This window comes from Argiope bruennichi, chromosome 9 (assembly GCF_947563725.1).
Source record: "Argiope bruennichi chromosome 9, qqArgBrue1.1, whole genome shotgun sequence".
In the NCBI taxonomy this organism is placed as follows: domain Eukaryota; kingdom Metazoa; phylum Arthropoda; class Arachnida; order Araneae; family Araneidae; genus Argiope; species Argiope bruennichi.
Genome location: NC_079159.1, coordinates 121,338,829 through 121,360,976, shown reverse-complemented (window position 1 = coordinate 121,360,976; position 22,148 = coordinate 121,338,829). Strand labels below are relative to the sequence as shown.

General features: G+C 31.4%; 1 protein-coding gene across 3 annotated transcripts in view; it reads right to left on the bottom strand.

The window, feature by feature from the left end:
• LOC129983791 (adenylate cyclase type 2-like) overlaps nucleotides 1-22,148 on the bottom strand; it is a 355,856-nt gene that overhangs the window by 61,972 nt on the left and 271,736 nt on the right. For all 3 annotated transcript variants that reach the window (XM_056093421.1, XM_056093420.1, XM_056093419.1), the window contains one exon: nucleotides 19,174-19,332. In XM_056093421.1, coding sequence (XP_055949396.1) covers nucleotides 19,174-19,332 — 159 coding nt within the window. The remainder of the gene's footprint in view (nucleotides 1-19,173; nucleotides 19,333-22,148) is intronic.

The following is a 22,148-nucleotide window of genomic DNA, read 5'->3' as shown; positions in this document are numbered from 1 at the left end:
TTATTCTACTTTTTAGAATAACATATCGGTTTGGCGCTTCATGCATTGTGATCGTTATTTTTAAATATCACAGCATCAGATTCAAAAATCAATACAATAATCTTTCCTTCCTTAAACGTTACTTTACGGCTTTCTAAATTTCTCAAGCAATTCTGCTCTGCTCAAGAATTTTTCACGACCAAATTAATAATAAAACGAAGCAGCGAAAAGATGTTTTTTTTTTTGCAGCACAGGAAAACCTCCATTTTTCCAATGTTGTTGCCTAAACGCAAGTACTAAATTAGCCTACTATGAAAGGAAGAATTAAATATTTATATCATAAAATTTTGAAGGATTACTTTACCATCTATTAAAAAAAAGATTTTAAGTAGAGTCAGGACAGCGGTAGAAGATTTTCTGATCCCCCTCCTTTTTTTTCTCTTTTTACATCCAATTTGTTCCCTCTTTTTTAAAAAATGGAAAACATTCAGGCGGGAAGTTTACATTTCGCTGTCATGAATTTTTCAACGTTCTCGCAATAGTCGTTTATGATTGATGTTGCCGTACGGGAGATTAAAGCTGTTATTTTGCTTTTATAAACGGCACTTTTCTTCCTTTCCAAGCTTTTGATATCTAACAAAGTTTCTTTCGAATCACTTGAGGGACAAAAGACGACCGGTTTATCTCGAGTCAATATTTCATCGCGTTAAAACATTTCTATGCTGCTGGCATCTCCTCTCCTTTTTGTTATTTGCCGAACAAAAGAATCAATTGTTTGTGCACACAACGAAGTGTCACATCAGTGGTGTACCCTAAAGCATTTCTTGAATAATTTAGTTACAAAAACGCACCGTACTTGACGTGGCGGTTTGTTTTATTCCATTCTCGACATCTCCCTTATAGCTTAAAGATATAAAGGAAATTCCTCACAAAATCAGATGGATGCATTTTTTTTATTGGATATTTAAAATTTGGGGATCAGATCTTGAAATATTAAGGAAATATCTCTTTTGAACACATTTTAACACAGATTTTTTTTAGAACTTGTTGTCAAGGACACAGATTTTTTCAGAACTTGTTGTCAAGGACACAGATTTTTTTAGAACTGGTTGTCAAGTATCCTTTATAGTAGTACTGCAATTCTACGGTACTGTAACATAGTCACAGGAAAAATTTAAAGTAGTACTTGCAGAATTTTAAAATATTATTTTTATTCTTAGATAAAAATTGTATTTTCTCATTTCTGTCTAAGTTCATCGTCCAAGCTTTTAAAATAACTCACATAGAATCAGAATGAAGACCTATTTTTCAAGCTCAAGACAAAGTTAATAAAACATAAATGCGGATTGCATGCAGTTATATTCATTTTTATTTTCTCGTATTCTAAATATAGAGAAAGTAGTGTGATCTTCAAAAACTTCGAACTTAGATTTTGACAAACATTTTTGGAAAATGTTCATCCATCTGTCTGTCTGTGATAAGATAACTAAAAACGCATTGATTCAGAAAAATAAAATTTGATCTATGGTTTTTACACCAAATCTGCAGATTTCTTTCAAATTTTAAGCACAATACGGTACTTTTCCTTTAGCCGGGCTCAAATGTCGTCAATTGTGAACCAAACGCGAGCCAAGTCGCCAAGCGAAGCGAATGACAAATGTAAGAAATTTGGTGGAATTCTACATTATTTGGCGATATTCCAAAATACATTTCGAGGATTTCTAGCTGTTCGAATATAAGTTAACACGATGACTACAAAAAGAAGAGAGCTAAGTGGATAAAATTTGGTACACAGATTTACAATCTTTAGTACAGACACATAAAATTAACCACCTATATATAACCACCTATAATATAACCACCTATCTAACAATTGTTGACTTCTATTGGTCTGCACTTTCAGAAGCATGTATTGCAAAAATTAAAAAATGCAATAGTACATAAATGTATGAAATTTGGTATGTGATTTTGTGACTGCAATTGCAGTTCTTTGTCATACTTTCGTTTAAATCGATAAGGGAGAAAGCCCCTAAAAACAGAAATTCATCTTTATTAGAGAGTAAGAGGAAAGTTTTGTCGTGACCACTCTTGCTGGTTTAAACTCGAAATCCAATGATACAACCCCATCCCTCCTTTTCTCCCTTATCTGGTCCGTCCTGAGCAAATATAGCTGATTGCTTTGATGACCAACTCAACATCGTAAATCAACAAAATTGTCGTTTCATATTCGTTTCTTGTCAAAGCATCTTCAATTCGATGTACTGTTGTCTGAAATTTCAATAAACATCTAAATCTAACTATCTAAAGCATTCGTGCTCAATATAATTTGTTCGTTACTGATTTACTTTCATCATATGTTTGGCACAGTTCAATCATAAACGGTTCTTGCGCCAATAAAATCCATCAAACTAAACCTTAATTTAGTCTTAATTTATGCGCTTAAAATTCGATTTAAAGCAACTAATGATTGTAAAATTATTTAGTATTCTACTTCTGATAAATACATTTTTTTCAATTTCAATTTAAACTTTTCAGTTAAATATTAAAATGCACTTGGAAAGAAGCATCTTTCTAAAATCTGCAAATTAAGGTTTTACCATTACCTATCATTTTTCTCGATTTTTTTCGTATTCTACGAATTTCCTTATTTCAAAATCTTCCACGCACCCCAATGTTCTTGTCTTCACTCAATTATTTTCTAAACTCTCGAAATAAGCGCATATTAGTGCTGCGTATCTGCTTCCGTATTTTCCCCCATGCTATTTATTGCATTTTAAATATTAGAAAATAGTTGCAATGAAAAATATTTAGAAGTAAATAAATATTTACAATAAAAATTAACAAAAATTATCAAATGAATGAAAAATCTGATAATTCACAGAAGCTTGAGCTAAAGAACAAACTTTAAAGTTTCAAGATATAACAACATGATGCATTGAAACTAACTAAACAAACTAAAAAAATTTAAAATTATTTCTGAATCAAACTAAAAAAAGATACAATTGTATTTAAAGAGCGCTAATGCTGCTACTGCTAAAACACAGATGAACTTAACCAAATAAGTAAAAATACCAAGTTAATATTAGCAAAAAGAATAAATATAGAATTAAAAAAGAAGAAATTAAAAATCCGGCCTGAAGACTTTTTCGAGGGTCACCCTCAGGCAGGGATTCAGACAAGGGATTTTTTCTATGAGGGGTCTGACTTTTGTCCAACAATATTGACCCCTCGTGACCCGAAAAATCCCCTGAAATTGAGGCTTTAGAGATAAACTATTTTTTGCAGAAATAAATCAATAAGCTACGATCACCAATTTAAGCGAAAATTATTAAATTATTAAAAGATTAGTAAGAAGTCCTTTCGAACAACTAAAAATAGACGTTCGGTTACATGTCAAATAACTGAATAGATGGTGCTGAGATCCTCCAATTATTTATTACTTTGAAAGACGAAGCGGTTTTATGCAGGGACAGTAATGAAGCGGGATACGTGATGTGAGCCTTTTTTTAGAGATATTACCTGCTAGTATGTTTTTCCTTTTTTTTTCTATAATTGGTAATATATATAATGGCATAAGTCATAGCTACAGGATTACAGGGTGCGGCTAAAAAGCTCGGACAAAGTTATTACATCATAGAATGGAAGTTAATTAATTTCTTTTTAATTTTTGTTCACTTCTTTTCATCTACCACTTCAATTATAACACAGTTTCTAATGTATCTTTTAGTTTACATATTGTGTTTCGGTTTTTTTACAATGTCAAGAAAAATATATGCTATTTTAGAGTTTTTTTAAGCAAGGAAAACGACAGTATGAAGTCGTTCATTTGCTTAATATGCCTCGGCAAACAGTGTTTGAAGCAATCTATCGTTTCAAAGAGCTTGGCAATGATGGTCAAAAATGTATGGTGAACACTTTCAATAGCGTTAAGGTTGTCAAAAAGCCAGTTCAATGATATTTGAGGGTTTCCAAGAGAAAAATATCTTGTGAACTGGGAATAAGGGACCGATCAGTGCAACGAATGGTAAAAACAGAGCTTGGACTAACGCCTTACAAGCTCCAAAAAATTCAGCATCTCACTAAAGAAAATAAACTCATGCGGCTCCAGACACACTGAAAATTTTCGAGACGGTCTGCAAGTCAGCGACTAGAGAGATTCCTTTGGACTAATAAGAAGATCTTTAAGTCCAAAAGCTCATAACTCCTAGAACTACAAGATCTAGTCTGTAGATGCTCCAAGCATTTCAGCACTTGTTGAACATCGCCAACATCTTAAGTGGATCTTTGTCTGGCGCGAAATTTGCGCAAGCGGCAAAACATCTCTGGTTTTGTGGTGAAGGGCGTTAAAATGAATCAAAAAATGTACCAACGGGACATTCTAGAAGCTGTTGTATTTCCGTGGGCCAAAATGCACTTCGGCAATGTAAAGTGGGAGTTTCAACAAGACTCCGCACTAGCTCACAAGGCAGTCCAAAGACGCAAAGTGGTCCAAGACGCATTTTTTCTGACGTGCATCATCTGGAGAATGGGCACAATACTCGCCGAATATCAATCTCATGATTACAGTGTATGATCCATTTTGGAGTTAAGGGCTTGCACTAAACGACATAAAACTGTGGACTCAAAAGCAATCGCTTCGGCGGGAATGGAATAGATTAAAAGTAGAAGACTTGCGGCCCATTGCTGAATATTTCAATAAGCGTTTGCGATTCTGCATCATTGCAAAAGACGACTACTTTGAAACAAATTAAATTTATTTATTATTAAAAGTCTACTCTTATTATTATTTGTTAATTTGTTTATTTTTAATCAATTATATCAAAATTGTTTGTCCGGGTTTTTCTGCCATAACCTGTATATTCATAAAGAAGAATGATTTATTAAGACAGATGCAAATTAATTAATGAAAGCTAGCCTTTTAGCAAAAGAATTTGTGCAACGGCAGAACATAATGAAAAATATTAAGATTTTCAGGATTAAGTGTTCACAAGAAAAGAAATGCTCATCTGCTTTATTGATGGCAGCTGTAACCCTTGTATTAATCTACATTTCCAGCTAAGAGCATAGAAAAATTCATAGTTGAGTGGGGTATCGGTAATATAACGCAAATTTGCCTAATATCGCATTCAAAATGTAACTATGAATGCACGTTAAAATGCATTTACATAGCGCAGACGACGGACTCTGGTGATTAAAGGTTACAGACTGAATTCAAACATTTCAAGTGTTGTCTCAAAGGCTTTAAGCCCGTACCAAATTTACTCGTTTACAATCAGTCTATGTATATTGCTCATGGCTATATTGAGATCAACTGTCAATCAAAGAGTGAGTATCAACAACTGACTGTCGATTTATGGTAACTTTCCTGTAACAATATCAAGTAATATATGAACATAGTCGACATTTAACGAAACCGATAACTTAGGGAAATTTAAGCAGTATAGTTTTAGTTGCTTTAAATTTCTTATTTAAAACATTAAGTTTTACATGTTGGATTTTAACCGGAACCCTTTCAACCACTATGTCAATAGTTTAAATTAGATTATAATTTATTTTCGATTAATCAATTAATTAGCTTGATTGCTTAATTAGCAATCAATTTTTGAGAATATTCTAATTGTATACAGTTATCAAAACGCGTTTATAAAAATTCTTACATTGTGGATAATTTATTTAAAGTATCTACAGAATCTTTTCAGTGTGGAATATTTTATAGTTTATTAAATAACTGCTTTACTTTATTATGAAACATAATATATGGATATTTATTAAATCGGGGAGAAAAGCATTATTAAAACTGATATGCATCGGCTAGATCAGTTATAAGACTAACCTGCCAATTCCGCTTACCAATTTACGAGGAATTGCATTTAACAAATGCTTTAAAATAACATATAATTCTTTAATGCAAAGGCTCTCTAGTTCAATAAATATCCCAGTTCAAAATATGACGAACAGGTCTTTTCGAAACTATATTAAATTATCGACTTCGTAATTCATGGGCGGAATTTCAGCCAGCAGATTCATCAACTGTCGGCATCAATCACAATCTTCGAATACACTATACTAAAACAGGACTGACAGTTTACGAAACAAGTGCAAATACACCCTCCCTACAGCCTTCCGCCTCTTGAAGATGACAAAATGAGGATCGTCTTTCATTAATTTTGGAAATTTCGCTGTCTTAACGGCCGGTGACGATGATACATGGAGAATACTATGATTAAAGCAGAAAGGTAGAGAGTCAGAGGGGGTCGAGTTTCCACGAACATGGAATAAATTCTGATGGGATACTGCAGATCTGCGAAAATGTAAAATATACTGGGCTATCCAAATAAAACGCACCAATTATAAATAACTGTAACTTCATTGCAGAGAATAATAGGAAGAAAGAATCTGGTCACGGTATCACTATTTCAGAACGTAACAATTGCCTTATGTGACTTCTCGTAAGTGACGGATTTAGATACTTTGTGATCTTAGGTAGTAAGTACTAGACCTCTCTCGTAAATGATGAATTAAATCTCACGTCTCAACACATTTTTTCAACATATTAATGTTTTATTTTAGACTAGCCGCCTTTGGCGACCATCCGGTTCGCCAGTATAAATGCTCACTAAAATGTTCAATTAAAATGTTATGTAACTTGTTCTCATAATATCTTTTTCAGCAAAATATTTTTAAGCTTGAAATTTTGATAGTCATATTATTCGCTTATACTATTTTGTAAGCCTTAAGCCATTCTGTTCATTATATTAAGCGTCTCTCTCTAATTTTCTATAATGCCCGTAAAATTCAATTTTAAATTTACAATTAATATAAATACGTACTTTAGTGAATCCCAGAATGTCTTTAAAAAATATGAGGACTGAAAGCAGAGTCGTTCGGCATTGAAGTCTTATGTGTATTACAGAAAAATTTTCATAATTTATAATATCTCAAAGAATTATTCGACAAAAGTTTCACGGATTCATTGAAAAAAAAAACAATTTTTTGTTTTATTTTTAAAATGATATAAACGCCATCAATAATAATATTTTTTTTTTTCGGTTTATAAACATATTTCAAAAAATTATGAAGTTAAAATATTAAATATTCATTGGTTCTAAGGAATCATATTTTGCAAAATATTCTTGACTCTCCAATTTTTAAATAAATAAATGAACGTTATTATTTTCTGCGTTCAAATCTGATCGATTAATGAAGTTTTGAATATTAAAATATTAGAACAATCCAGATTTTCATAATCTAGGCCAATCACTCTTGAGAAACTCTGGGAGATGATTGGTTTATTTGAGACGGTCGATGAAATGATCTATAATCACCCGTTTTTATAGAATAGTGATGTTGAAATTTTCATTAGTTGGTCAGTTTTAATGATTGATTTAGCTGATTGGAGTGCAACTCTATCAGTTAAAGTCTATCAGCTTTCTTTAAAATATTTGTATCTCAAGAATATTCTGTTAAATACGGTTCACAGAGCAGAAGATATATATAAAAATTTCAAATTATATAAAATATAATTATTTATTTCATTTAGATCATTTGTTAGCAGATGTATGTCTATCAATAAAAATTTGCAAATTAGTTGTTAGGCTGCAATTAGAGTAGATATCTTGTATATATTAAACCATATATGTCTTAAATAAAACTGTTTAGTTTAGTTTAATAATATAGGTATTGTGAAAGGTCTTTTACTTTTCAAAAAATATCATGTTTCATATTTATTTAATTTCACACGTGAGACACGTGCTGAAAATTACATTTTTATATATTTCATTTGGAATGATGGATAACTTATTTTCTAATTTGAGTTTTTGTCAATATGATGGCAATGCGTTGATAAAAGTTACATTTTTCCCTTTAAAGGGCAACCTACTCGTGCAGCTTAAATGTTACTTTTATTTTGATCGAAATAAATTGTTGAAAAATATGATTAAATTTAAAAAAAATCATTAAAAATAGAAATTTAAATTGTTTGTTAAAACATTAGTATCATTGAAGAGATTATTGTTTGAACTTCAATATGATGTAAAATTAAATTTTATACTGTAATATTTTTGAAAATTACAATGGAAAAACTTCAAAATTTTAATTTAGTTTTTATTTAATCAATTTAATTTTTAATTCGTCAATTTAGATTTTAATTAATTAAAATTCTAATTAAAAATTCAAAAAAAAAAATCGCTCCGAGGTGCACATTTCCGGCCTCAAAAGTATACAAGCGCCAAATTTGGGGGCTGTAGGTAGAACGGTGTGGCCTGTAGAGCGCCCCCCCCCACACACTGAGCTTTATTATAAGTATAAATTAATCATTTCTATTTTATTAACTTTGTGAAACCTCATTGGCTTTTCTTTTGTGTTATTCCACCAGACTCTCTGGCATCCATATGTGTGCACAATATTATTGAAGCACCGACTCGGTGTTTTCTAATATTCTAATAACTAAAAGAACATAATGAAACATATAGGAACTGAACCAATTATACTTAATAAAGGTGTTAATATTATTCTAACGCTTTACAATTCATAGAATTTGCATTTTTTACAAACTGATTTACTTTGCAACTAAGAAAATAAAGTCCTTAAATCGATGTGCTAATGGTCCTCTTTCAGCCTTGAGGCTCTAGGTAGCTGCCTAGCCAGCCTATTCGAAAATTCGCATTGATTCTTTTGGCCACAAAGGGAGCAAGCATCCTTGTATTTAGACCATTTAATTACCATTTACGGAACGGAAGGCATTCTGAGCGGTTATTTTATTTCGTTTATTGATACAAACAAAGAAGGCATTAAGGCAGAGTTCAGAACATATCTCAGACGCAAAAAAGAAGTTTCAGAGAACTTAGATAGCCACATGTGGGACATGCATGCGGGTATCGATAGATCATCTGCTAAGAACATCTTCCACAGTCTTTGAAATTGCACAGTTATTGCACGGGTATTGTCTATAGGGCTAAAGGGAATTCTATGGGTCATTTATAACATACTCAAATAATATTTTAAGCTTCATTTGGTAGGGTGATTAAATTTTTTCTTCCTATCGTTGATCACAAAGAAGTTACAGCTATTTGTAATCAATAAAATAGTTTTTGAATAATTCTGTTATTGTGTTATAGCTATATTACATACAACTTCCACATGTTTGTTCTTTTATAATGAACAGTTTTCGACTTTTTCGAATCAATATTAAACTGATGGAATAACTCATTATGCTCCCCCCAAAAAAGGAAATTCAACCATGGCGGCGCACATTAAACGCCAAAACGTTTCATTTGTTGCGAGATAATGAAAATGTAGAGGAAAGAAACGTTCGGTTAGCGAATATCAGAGAAAGAATATCCACACTTAGGGAAGGCGATACTTCTGTTGAGCGAAGTAACCATCTCTCCTTAAATTGCACTGTGATTGAATTACAGAGACAGAATGAATTTCATGAGGCTCGAAGTGATCGCCCAGCCAATATAATTTACAAAGAAATATTTATGAATTTTATTTTCATATCAGATTATACAGAGTTGATAAACAAGTATGGAACAGTGGGTACAATGACTTATTCGTATATTTTTAAAATTTTAAAACAGTTTTTACATTGTATATTTTTAGTGAATTGTTTGTCTATGAACATATATTTTTATCTTTTTGTCTAAATGTGTGCAGTAAAATTTTTTTTGCAGTTATATTTGATGATTTCTAAATATATTTTTGTGTTTATTTGATGTTGCGTGACATGCCCGTGTCATATTGGGTGGAGGCTAGACTTAAGTTTAAGGCTAAGTTTTCCACTTGGATGTTATGCCACGGGCAACGGCTAGTATAAAATAATTCTCAATCGAAGTTTCCAGTTTTTTTCTAATTACGAGGGTGAAGGAGAAATATTTTGTTTTGTATGCATGTTAAATTTTTCATTCATTATCGGTTATTAATTAATAATTAAAATATATATTGTTCTATATATATTGATAATTAAATTAAATATTGTTCTATGTCTCATTATTCAATGAGCATATTTTCTAGTGTCATTACATAGGCATAAATCATTAAATCGTAAATAACTACATTATAAATAAATAATACAACTTAACAAAAAAAAAAAACCTACTTAGAAAAAAAACTGATGCACACAGATTATTGAAAATGCTTAAAATTTCTACGCGTTTGATGCATATCAGAAAGATTTAATAGAAAGCACGTGAAAGATGCATCCAAGTGAAAAGAAAAGTATTGAGAATTGAATGCAAATTTTTATATTTAAAATTTATTGAAGTTTTACGTTATTATAAGAAATCGATGATGAATTAAAAATTGCTATGTAAGTTAAAAGACTCTTTTTAAAGAAATGAAACTAAATGCATTATTTATTACATTTGAATTATAGAGTATAAAACACCCTCAACTCTTTTTATACACGATTGTAATAGACAGATATTATGGGTGGTCAGAAAATAAGTTTTTTCTATGGCCACGAAGATAAACGAAAATTTTTCTTTGGTTGTATGTGACGTTGAGAAATCAGGAAAGAACTAATGAATATTAGACATTAAACCCAGTTCACCATACTTGCGGATACCATATAAGAGAAGCAAGTGATCAAATTAGTATATCACGCAGACTACTTAATAGGAGGGAGGGGAGAAGATGAATCGAACAAGCGTTACCTTTCCCTGAAAAACTTTTCCAGAAAAAAAGAAATTCCCTATCTCCCGGTTGGCTTATTCGTGTAGGAAGAGCACGTAAAAGCCTCTTTCGCGTATCATTTGTCAAACAACAATAACAACAGGTAGGGACGACGCGGGACTCCACTCTATCGATCATTCGTGAAGGAACGTGAGCCACCTCACGAAACGGAGCAGGAAAAGCTGGGGCCGAGGCGCTAGGGCTTCGATGCGGATAATTTTCAGTACAGGTTTGTTTGTTTCAAACAATTTATAGTGCAAAATATTTGCAAGAATGTAGAAAAAACAACTGCCACGGTTTAACAAAGTGATTTGTATAACTGCTACGGTACAAAAATTTATCATGAATGAGAAAGTAAAGAAATACATATCAACCAATGCATGCTGGGGAGGTTGAGCATAAAATAGCATAAGGTGTTCGATTGCAAAACAACTTTTCAGCAAAATTAAACCATAATTGGTTTATGTACTATTCCGACCATTGGATTTTCTGTCATAAAAAGTTCCATATTTTTCATCAACTGCAGTATGGGCCTTCACATGCATCCAGTCTAGTCAATTAACCAAAAAATTTCAGAAATAATAAATTTAATAACAAACCTTATTTTGGAACCTTTCATATGTTTCAATGAGTTTACACACTAAGAATAACGATATTCAAGTAATTGAAATAGATTCGCCCTATTTTTGCAAGATGAATCTCCTCTTCACATTCGATTACCTGTTAAATAAGTTCTATGGCTACATTTTATAGAGGAAAGGTTAATTAACAATGAATTTCCATACAGATAATCTCAAATTTTTTCGTATCTCAATCCCTGTTATTTTTTTGTTATTCATTTCTATTATTATCATAATCTGGAAAGTGTATTCAAACAAATAAAATATCTAGCCCACCAAATAAATCCGACAAATTAAAGCTGCATTCCGTGAGAAGAACATAAAATCCGAACTTTTGAGAGATAACAACTCACTGAACAGCAGGTATAAAACTTGACCAAATGAAACTCTCAATAAGAATTTTGAAATCCGCATTTCATTCACAAGACCGATTTACATGTGCAGTACAGTGTTACAGTTTAAAGATGAAACTTTCTTGCATAAAGTGAAATCCTGTGGAAGGAACACTATGTAGCCTAAATTTGATAACAAATAACTAAACAAAGATTTAAAATCGAAATATAACGCTATTCAATAGCCACATTTTAATTTAAGTATGTGTTGTTTCTCTTTTCATACAAATAAATCGACATCTAAAGCAACGAAATGGCGTACATGGTATATTTCAAATTGAATATTTGTACAATTGTAATTTTCAATGATTTTTATAAATAGTCGCTTTTAGCATTTATTTCATGAATAGTTTGCGCCCTTATTGCGATAACTAAATATCTGTCCATAAAATCAACGAATATGTTTGAGGTATATTTTGTAATAGTGGCATTTAGATAATAATGTTTAAAATGAAATTACTAAGCACTTTTTCGAAAATCTGACGAATGAATCTGGAATCTTGCTTCGATTTGACATTTGATGCCTTATTGTTTAAGATGAATAAAACTTAAAACCTGCATTGACAATCAAATTTTCATGAAAAAAGCAGATAAAATATTAAAGAACAACTTCGATAGTCTCAACTGAATTTTGAGAAGAAAATGAAAGAAAGAAACTGTAAGAGGAAAATTTTTCTTTCATACTTTTCTCTGAACATTTCAGGTAGTTGATTCATTTATTAAATTGATTATGCCCAAAAATCATCATGCTCAGAGTTTCTTGGAAAAAAAAATGTTAAATACTTTAATTTACCTAAAACAATTTTTTGCTGTTCAAAGTTTCTTTGGTATTTGTTATTGTAACTATTGCTATGGTGCTTTAAGACTTCTGGTAAAAGTTCCATACCAGTTCAGAGAGGTCACGCAATAGCTTCAAGAGAGAAAAATATTGCTAATTAGTACGGCCTCAAGGGAATCAACAGCAAGGCTTCGAATTGTCAAAATGAAGCACGAAACAATTGCTTACTTTAATCGTACATTATTTTACATCCCATCTTCACAATCGGCTGAAAAGCCAGAAACGCTGAAGGAAAGAGACGTCAAAAGGAGCCTCGTTTATCATATTGTCCATTCATGCAATAAAGTGAGATGGTAAGAAACGAAACGTAATCTCACTTTTTGTGAAAGTTTGCAAAAGAAAAGAAATAGAACTAACTAACGGCATAACTAAACTGCATCGGGGATAATAGATTGTTCACTAAAGCAGTGCTTCATTTATTTTGGTTGACTACATGCAGCGTGATTTTAGTAATATAATCGTCGGATTGTTGTTCATGAAACTGAAAACTTGACTGAATGCAGCATCTTTTGGAACAACATTAAAAAAGATGATACGATATTAAAAACAGTAACCGTTTACTCATTGAAATATCACGCACCTTTCTCGGAAATGTACATTAATGCAAGTTCTTTACATACATGCATGACGATGCAATTACTGATGCTTAAAGGACTAATTAAGAAATTTGCAGTGGAGACACTCACTGAAATAATGTATTATCCATTTCCTGAGATCCTAGTTACTTGATCTATGAAGCACTTTATAAGACTATTTAAATAGCACATTTAATATGTAAGAAACGTGTTCACATGTTAAAGTTTTGAAGTTATAAACTGTAGCTTATACGTAAAAACGACACTGGTATTATCTATCACTGATTCTTCAAATCTAACGAAGATGTATGTGCGAAAAGCTACTATTTTCTCCATTCTCTTTAATTAATCATATCCGAAATAAAGAAACAGAAATGAATGACATTATTACAAAAATTCGATCATGCAATTATGACGAATCTCTAGATTTCAGACTTTACTGAAGATGTGATGAGCTAAAGGACGCTATGTAATATTCAAAACCCAAACTGTGGATTTATTTCCGTTTGAAAAAGATCCGTTTTCAGGAAGTCTGCTGAACTGTCCCTTTATCTGCGTGCCAATTCGATAGTCAGCCAGTCTCCCAAAAACTTTCTCCCATATTCTTTGTTATCTCCGAGATCATCTTGCATAGTATTGGCGACAATAGTTACGAAATACAAACCTCTGGCAGGAACTTACTGAATCTATCGTGTGATCCTTGGCTATTAGTCCTTGGAATGCGGTTAATAATATGCAAAAATCGAATTTTTGTTTTAGACTCGATTTTTTCCAACCGATTAAAACCAAGATTTGACACAAAACTACAATTTCAGTCACAAAATCACATACCAAATTTGATATATTTAAATAATTGCACTTTTTAGTTATGTTGACATGCTTTTAGTTGACATGCTTTTGAAAATACAGCCGAACAGACAGTCAATTTGGCTCAAAATGTGATAGATATCTAACAAAAGAGGTGTTATATCATAATTTTGCGTCCTGGCATAGGGGTAGCGCATCTTCCCTGTGATTTGGATGTCTCGGGTTCGAATCCCGGTTTAGGCATGGTTGTTCTTCATCTGTGTTCTATCTGTGAGGTGTGTGAATGTGCCCCCCTGTAAAAAGAGGTTGTGCAAGCGAATGTGTGTGTGTGTCATCTTCATATGAGCTAGAAGTCAGACTTCTGCCCTCGGGTGGTCAGGGGTCTTTACCCTCAGAAGCTACTGCACCCCCTTTCCGTGATAACGCGGACATGACATCATCATCATCATCATCATTCATTCATTTAGTTTCCTTCGTTTTGCTGATTTGCAAGCAACGATGTAAAATACTTAACTTTCAATGATTAACATTTTGATATACGAGATGTTGTTACTAATCGTGATTCAAAAGCTAATTTCAAACATTTTAAAGATATTATTATACTATTTAATAGTGTTGCAATACAATGTAAACTTCTAATAAAAAAGGGTTTTAAATGAGACAAAACATTATAGTCTTATGTTGATTAAATCAATAAATATATCGTTGAAATAAACTAAGAAATTATATTTTTATACGCTTCCTCAATTATTCCCATTAAGAATGCAATTTTTATTAAAATAATCTTAAAAAATACACATTTCAAATAAAAACAACCAATTTTTTTGCGATCAAAATAACCGAGTTATGAAACTTTAAATTTCATTACATTAGAGAATTTTAACAGTCACCATGTAAAAGATCTCTTTAATTAATGGACGCTACTTGCTTGAGGTTTCATTAATTGGCCTAAAATAAGGATTGATAATAAAATTTATAACTATTATTGTTATAAGGCATATTTTTTTGCAGAAATTGTGTACAGCACAATTCTGAATCAATTTTATTCATAATCAACTTGTTAATTGCCATTTTCACATATGCAACGCAGAAAATAACTATCTCTGTTTTCTTTCGCTGAATCATCTGGAAAAGTAAAAATACAGAAATGGAAAACTAACCCCTGCTTCTTTATCCCGGCGTAAGTATTGAAGACGCCTTTAAATGATATTAAATTTACATTATTTTAAAATAGGATGATTGTTTTATAAGTAGCTCATATATACCTGACTCTCATAATCATTTATACTGAATTCCCAGTTAGACATAAATATAGAGTGTTTCGTACAAGCCCAGTGAAACAGTTTTTACTGCGACGATCCTCTCTTTTTTAGAAACAAAATCGACTTCTAGCGTGCTCTCTCACAGAAGTTTTAGGGGAAGAGAATCTTTTTTACTCTCACTTTTTCCTGGATGAGGGATGTTTCGAGTTCGATAGAGGAAGAGCTGTCACGTCCGCTTCTGTTCCGTGGAATTTGCCTCACTTCACTTCGACTCTGATAATGGAGTTTTTACAAACATTCCCTTCCCTTCTCAGTACCAACAACTTTGAGCAACAGAAAGGATAAAAGAAGGGTTAGGAGAGATGCGTGTTCTTAAGCGTTTTTTTTTTCAGTGCAATAAAACTGAAAAGGGGATCAAACAAAAAACAGTTCCTTTTAGAAATCCTTTGTTTCGGAGTTCAAGAATCGTTTGCGCATTTTATTGTCGAAAACAAAACAGACCTTTGGAAGATTTGGTAAACAGTAAGAGAGAGTACTTCTATTTTTTTCATCGAAAATCGTTTCTTTTTACCTGTTTTTTTAAGGCGTAATAGTGAGACAGTGGAAGTGAAAAGAGTGATGTTTAGGCTTTCCTGAGGAAACAAATGTTTATAGCCTCCAATTGTTGCGTTATTGCTGTTTGATCAAAAAGATCGAGATATATTTGTTTGAAGTTAGAGTGAAAAAGTAGAATTCTTAGAAAGGAACGTAATAAATACGAATCACGAAAAGTCAGAGAAAAATTTAACTTAGAGTTGAACAAATTTGTGACGATCATTCTTTTTCTTTCTTCCTTTCTTTCTTTCCCTTTTCTTTTCTAATACATTTAAAAAAGTATTGTTCCATTTTTATGCAAATTCTTGATTCTTACATGTTTTTGCAAATCTTATAAATTAAATAGAGAAACTGAAACTAAGAAGACCTTCGAATAAATTTATGTCATATTATTATTATCGGTTTCAATTTTCAACAGTAGCGACAAAATATTTGACCACCATTGACCGACGTCAAAATCTTCGAGATAAATTGATTCAAAAGAAATAACTGTAAAGCGAGTACTTAAAGAACAGAAGTAATTGAAATTCAGATGCATGAGAGACGGAATGAAAGGAAATTATTCCCTATTTTACTTTCTTGTATTCGAAGTATAGAGAAAGTGTTATGATTGTCGAAAAATTCGAACTTGAAACTTTGATGGATCTCTACGGTTTAAGACTGACTTTTTGAGATAAAAAAAAATACATTTTTGGCATTATATCTGCCACAAAGGAGTCTCAAAAATTCTTTGAATTAGATGGATGCAATTTCGTGCAGGATCTTCACACCAATTTTTAGATTTTTATCAAATTTTGAGCCAAATACGTTCAAAGGAAGTCTGTCTGTCTTTGTGTTCAAATATAAGCTAATACGATAACTACAAAACAAAGAGAGTTAGATGTACAAAATTTGGTACATAAATTTAGCATCTATAGTGTGGACATCTACCAAATTTTCAGTCAAATCCAGCCAAAGTTTGAAAAACGGTCGGTCTGTGCTTTCAGAAGTAAATGCAATAGCTCAAAAAACGCAATGATTTAAACCTATCAAATTTGATATGTGATTCTGTAACTATAATTATAGCTCTGTGCCAAATTTTGGTTTCAATCAGTTGGGACAAACTGTCTAGAAACTAATTCAATTTTCAAACAGTATCAACCGTATGGCAAGGATTCATCGTAATACAACTCACCAAGGGTAACATGATAGATTCAGAAAAAATGCAAAATTCATGCCAAAGGTTAATATTTCTTATCTATTGTTCGCCAATGCCATGTATGGCGTTCTGTGGCTTAATCAAGCTCCATGAGTTTTTGTGTTGGAAGGGGATAATACATTTATTAGAGAGCATGGAGAAAGTGCTGCGGAAATCACTCCCGATGGTTCCCTATGTCTGCCAAACCGTCATATTTACTTAAAATTATTTTTATAGTTATAAACTGATTTTTAAGCACTAAACAAGCAATCCTACTTCCACGGAAGTCGCGGTCAACTTTAGGAAACTTATTTAAGCCTTTTTTTTACGATGATAAATGATCTGAAAAAAAATTCGATTATGATCAAGATTAATTTAAGAGAAAGATTTTTTTTGAAGAGACCACGCCGCTGTATCGTATTCGAAAGTTTTCACTCTTTAGAAACAATATCCAATAAATTCGTTCTGTTTCACACAAAAGTTTCTAGTACTGAATGTAACCTCTCAAATATTACTCGGTAAGAAATTTTCAGAGGCTAATTGGATTTCAAGAACTTTCTGGTTGTAATTTTTGAGGGGCAATGAGAATTGTTAAAATATTCCATGTTTTCTTCTATCTTGAGGTATCTAATATAACGACAGTCACTGAAAAATTTGAAATTCTGCAATAAAAATATTTAATATTCTTCTGTTTTTAAAGAGAGGTTATTTATGTATTGAACAGTAAAGTTTAACTACATTTTTTTCCTGGCTTCTGGAAAAGTCTACATGCATAAGGGCCTTAGTTTCAGTCTTTTGTTAAAAATTGATTTATGACGAGAAACTGTAAATCATTGTTTATCATCAATGAAGGAATCAGGTTTTCATTCACGGAAATAACGATAAAAGAAAAATAATTCATGCTGTTTTTCATTTCATCTTTTACAAAACAAACATCAAACACGTTATAAAGCTTCATTTTTAAAAGAGACAGTCTCTATTATTTGAACTTTAGCTTTCGAAAAAAAAAGTCTAAATAAAGTTTTTGAAAGAAAGTATTTTCAGAGAGTATATTGAATACATTTTGCATAAATTGTGAACTAAATTATAACTGTTTGAAGAACAATAAAAAATTTTAATTTTTATTATATTTTTATATAAATCAAACCATTTTATAGTTTCAAATAAATATCTAGAGTACAAGTTCTGATAATTCAGTCTTTAATAATTACAATATCAGAATTTAAAAGTTATAGTGTCTTCTTCAACAATTTAAGAGTCTCATTATTGTAAGACGTTACAGTAAAAATTATGCATTAACGATATCCGAACTTTTTTTCAGTGATTTCTCTCACTTTTTTCATTTTTTCATTATGAAATCGAGCTGAAACAATCAATAAGTCTTCATACCATCAGAGCTAATACAAGAGGATTTTATACTTAGAAATTAAAATGAAAAATTAACTTATTCAAACGAAATATCCTCCCCATTTTTCCAATAATCGATCGATTTACTGATGGAAGCAGTAATTAGGGAAAGGTAATCCGATTGGAAAACATGGGTTAAATTAAATTTATGCGCCTCATTCTAATCTTAGGAAACTCATTTTTAATTTACGTGGCAAGATAAACCCCGCTTTAGAAGGAGAAAGAGTATTAATGAATAATTTTATGGAATTTGGAAGAATTGTAATACTTTCAAGTAAGGTTACATCAAGATTAAGTACAAACGCCTTGATTTCTATATAGAAACTAAAGAGATTCCTATTGTTTCTGTGAGGGTTGCTGTTTAAAATATTAAAAATCTTTTCAAAATGAGTGTGTGTATAAATTTTATGTGTAAATCCTAAAAATTCTTACTTAAAAAGAGGCATCACATTTCCTCCAAGACAAAAGATGATGTTATTTAAAATCTCAGAATTTATCCATTTCATATTTGATATTTTACTTTCGTTGGATTCAATAGTAAAAGTAAATTCAATAGTAAAACTGACCACAAAAACATTTTAAGAGCGAAAAAAATGGTATCAATTATTTCAGTCGGGCTTATTAGTGTATAAATATATCCAAATTATAAATCATTCTTTCTGAAATGGGAATCACCAAATCAAAGTTCGAGTTATTGAAACTACAATATTTAATACAAATGATTGGAGAGGATTCATACATTTCATATCTTTTATTTACTAGATATTTGTTACAAGGTTTATAGAATAAAATTTACATAGAGATATGGGCGTCAGAAATGAAAAATTCAGAAATATAATGATACTCACCCAGGTACCCCACCTGATTCCATGTGATTGGCCAGTGTGACATCATCTGACCACACATCGAATTGCCATTTTCTAAGTCCAAGCACTCCGCACAGGACATCTCCAGTGTGCACTCCAATGCGCATGTCCACATTTACCTCCGTTGCTTCTCTTACCACCCTGAAAGAAATTCAATGAAGCTTAAATGGAAACACTGAATCGTTAAAAAATTAAAGGGAATTTTATAAAAATTAAAATTTTAGATATTATTTATATGGTTTAAAAATTCTTTGATTTTAATTAAAAAAAACCGTGGGTGTAACTTTCTCGTATACTTTATAATAAATGTGTAATCCTGGAGAACGCCTTGCAAGGCATTGGTGTTCGATAGTTATGAAATATTTACTTTGGCATGAGTATAGCATTTTTTTTAATGAATCTAACGTGTGATCCTTGGCGAGTTTTTTGGCGATTAATTCCTGGCATAAACACTGTATTCATTACATAACATTAATAAACATTAATTTCTGGTTAAACTGGCATTATAACAGAATGAAATCAAAATTTGACAAAGAACTACACTTGTAGCCACAAAACACATATCAAATTTAATACTGTAAAGTAATTTCAGTTTTGAGTTATCGAGTTAAAATGTTTCTGAAAGTACAGATCAATAGACGTTCATCCTTTTGTTGCATTTGGTTCAAAATTTGATAGGTGTCTACGCTATAGTTAAATACATGCATCTAACTCTCTTCGTTTTGTAATTATCGTGTTAACTTATATTCGAATAGCCAATCAGATAGACTTAATCAGAATGGATTTTGCTCAAAATTTGATAGAAATCTACAGATTTGATGCAAATACCCTATACTAATTTTTATTTACTTATCTCAAAGAATTTCGAGTTATTTTCGTCACAATGAACAAACAAACATAATATCGATAATACATTTTTGAACTCAAGGAAGTCTAAAAGTAGAAATTCATCAAAATCTCGAGTTTGAACTTATTGATGATTGCAATATTTTCGCGATAATTCCTGCTCCTGAAAGTAATAATTGGTCATAGCCAGGAAACTTTAGGAGTATGTAAATTGCAATAGGAAGGAAATATCGTTCGGAATAAGATGAGTAGTTTTTTTGTTTACAAAAATTAGCTGTGACTGGTGAACCATATATTTACTTTTCCAAAAAGAAATGCTGAAACATTTGGAAAGCTGGGCCAATCGTTTTCAGAGAAGATTATGAACACACATTATTCCTAACTAATTTGAAAATATCTATTACTATTGCATGTAAAATGATTAATGTACATAAAACCATACAATTTATCAGTAATCTTTAAATAGTGTAAAGACGAGTTCATTAAGTCAGCGTCCTGGCTAGGGGTAGCGCGTCTTCCCCGTGATCTGGGCGTCCCGGTTTGGACATGTTTGTTTTTCTTCTATGTTCTATCTGTGAGGTGTATGAATGTGCCTCCCTATAAAAAGGGGTCGTGTAAGCGAATGTGACGCATGAAGTAGCTAAGTCGTACTCCTGGCCCTAGTTGGCACAACTGAAAAAACAAGAGACGCTCACTCGGTTTAAATCGCTGACAGATAACTGTCAGTGGGCTTGTAAAGTGCCATAACACAACAACAGAGTTCAGTAAAGGATATTATTACTTTTGTGTACTTTAACGTAAAATTAAAAGATCATACAAACTGCAATCTAAGTAAAAATGAATTGTTTTCATTTTTTAAGAAAGTAACTTATTGCAATTTTCAAAGAATATATTCAGAATGAATAATCTAAATAGGAATTCTAAAATAGAAGAGAATGAAGCGAAAATCAAGTTCGCATTATTTTCAGCTCAAATCTCAGATGTAGTTTCAAACAAAAGTTTTGTTCAAAAAGAATTCCTGATATTTTGGATTCAAAAAAGTTTTTCGTTCTCAAAATGCAGACATAAAACTTAAGGTAGTTCATGAAAAGAGTTATAAAGGAGGGATATAAAACGTTTTCTTTTGTAATTTCATAAAATTCAAAATAATTTGAAAACTGAAATTTAATATTATAATTAAAAAAGCATTCGAAAATATAAGCAATTAATATGATTTATGCATTTTTGAAATATTGTCGAAGTAAGAAGGTGCAAAGATTCCAATGCAGAGTAACGAAAAGTCATCGATATGCTATTGTTACAGTCTACGGGATATATTTATAAATTGCTTAGCAACAAAACAGTGATTCTTCTTTTTGTAAAGAACAACATGCCAGTTTTTTGCGACTATTTTTTTCTAATTTTAATCTCCAACTTCTTCATCTGATCGTGATTCAAAGGTCAATATCTCTTCCTTTAGAAGAATGCTAATTTAAACAATACTTCGAAAATTTGTAAAGAAACAATATTTATCTAAATTTCTAACATTTAACTAACCAAACTGGTTGTTCAAAGCATTCAATTTCTTGACACGATATATTCCACTCGTTTACTAAATAATGTTCGAAAATTTCATCATTTATTATCAGGCTTGTTTTAGAAGAATAACCATATACAGAGTATTTCAAAAGGTAATTTTTAAATTTAAAAGTTAGTCTAGACATATAAAATCAAGCTCTTTTTTGTAACAAAACATAAGATCACAAGCGTAGAAGGGTATCCACTACGAACAAATTTTAACCGGTGAATTACAGAAAAGAAAAGGATGCACCAGATAACATATACAAACTTTAATGAATTGCAATTTATAACAGCACAGCTACGCAGCTATGTGAATAATAACATGTGAAGCGCGTAAAGCTTTCGTTCAATTGATTCAGCATTCTATTTGCTATTACTTCTGGCATGCTACAGACTTGTATTATAGTCATTTATGATACTGTGTTTTAATGAATTTATACTTCTTTAAACGTACATTAAAATGCAATAAGATTCCATTTAATTTATTCATCTAATACACGGGTGGGGTGACGTTTTCAGGATTTGGGTACTTCTAATTTATTTCAAGGTGT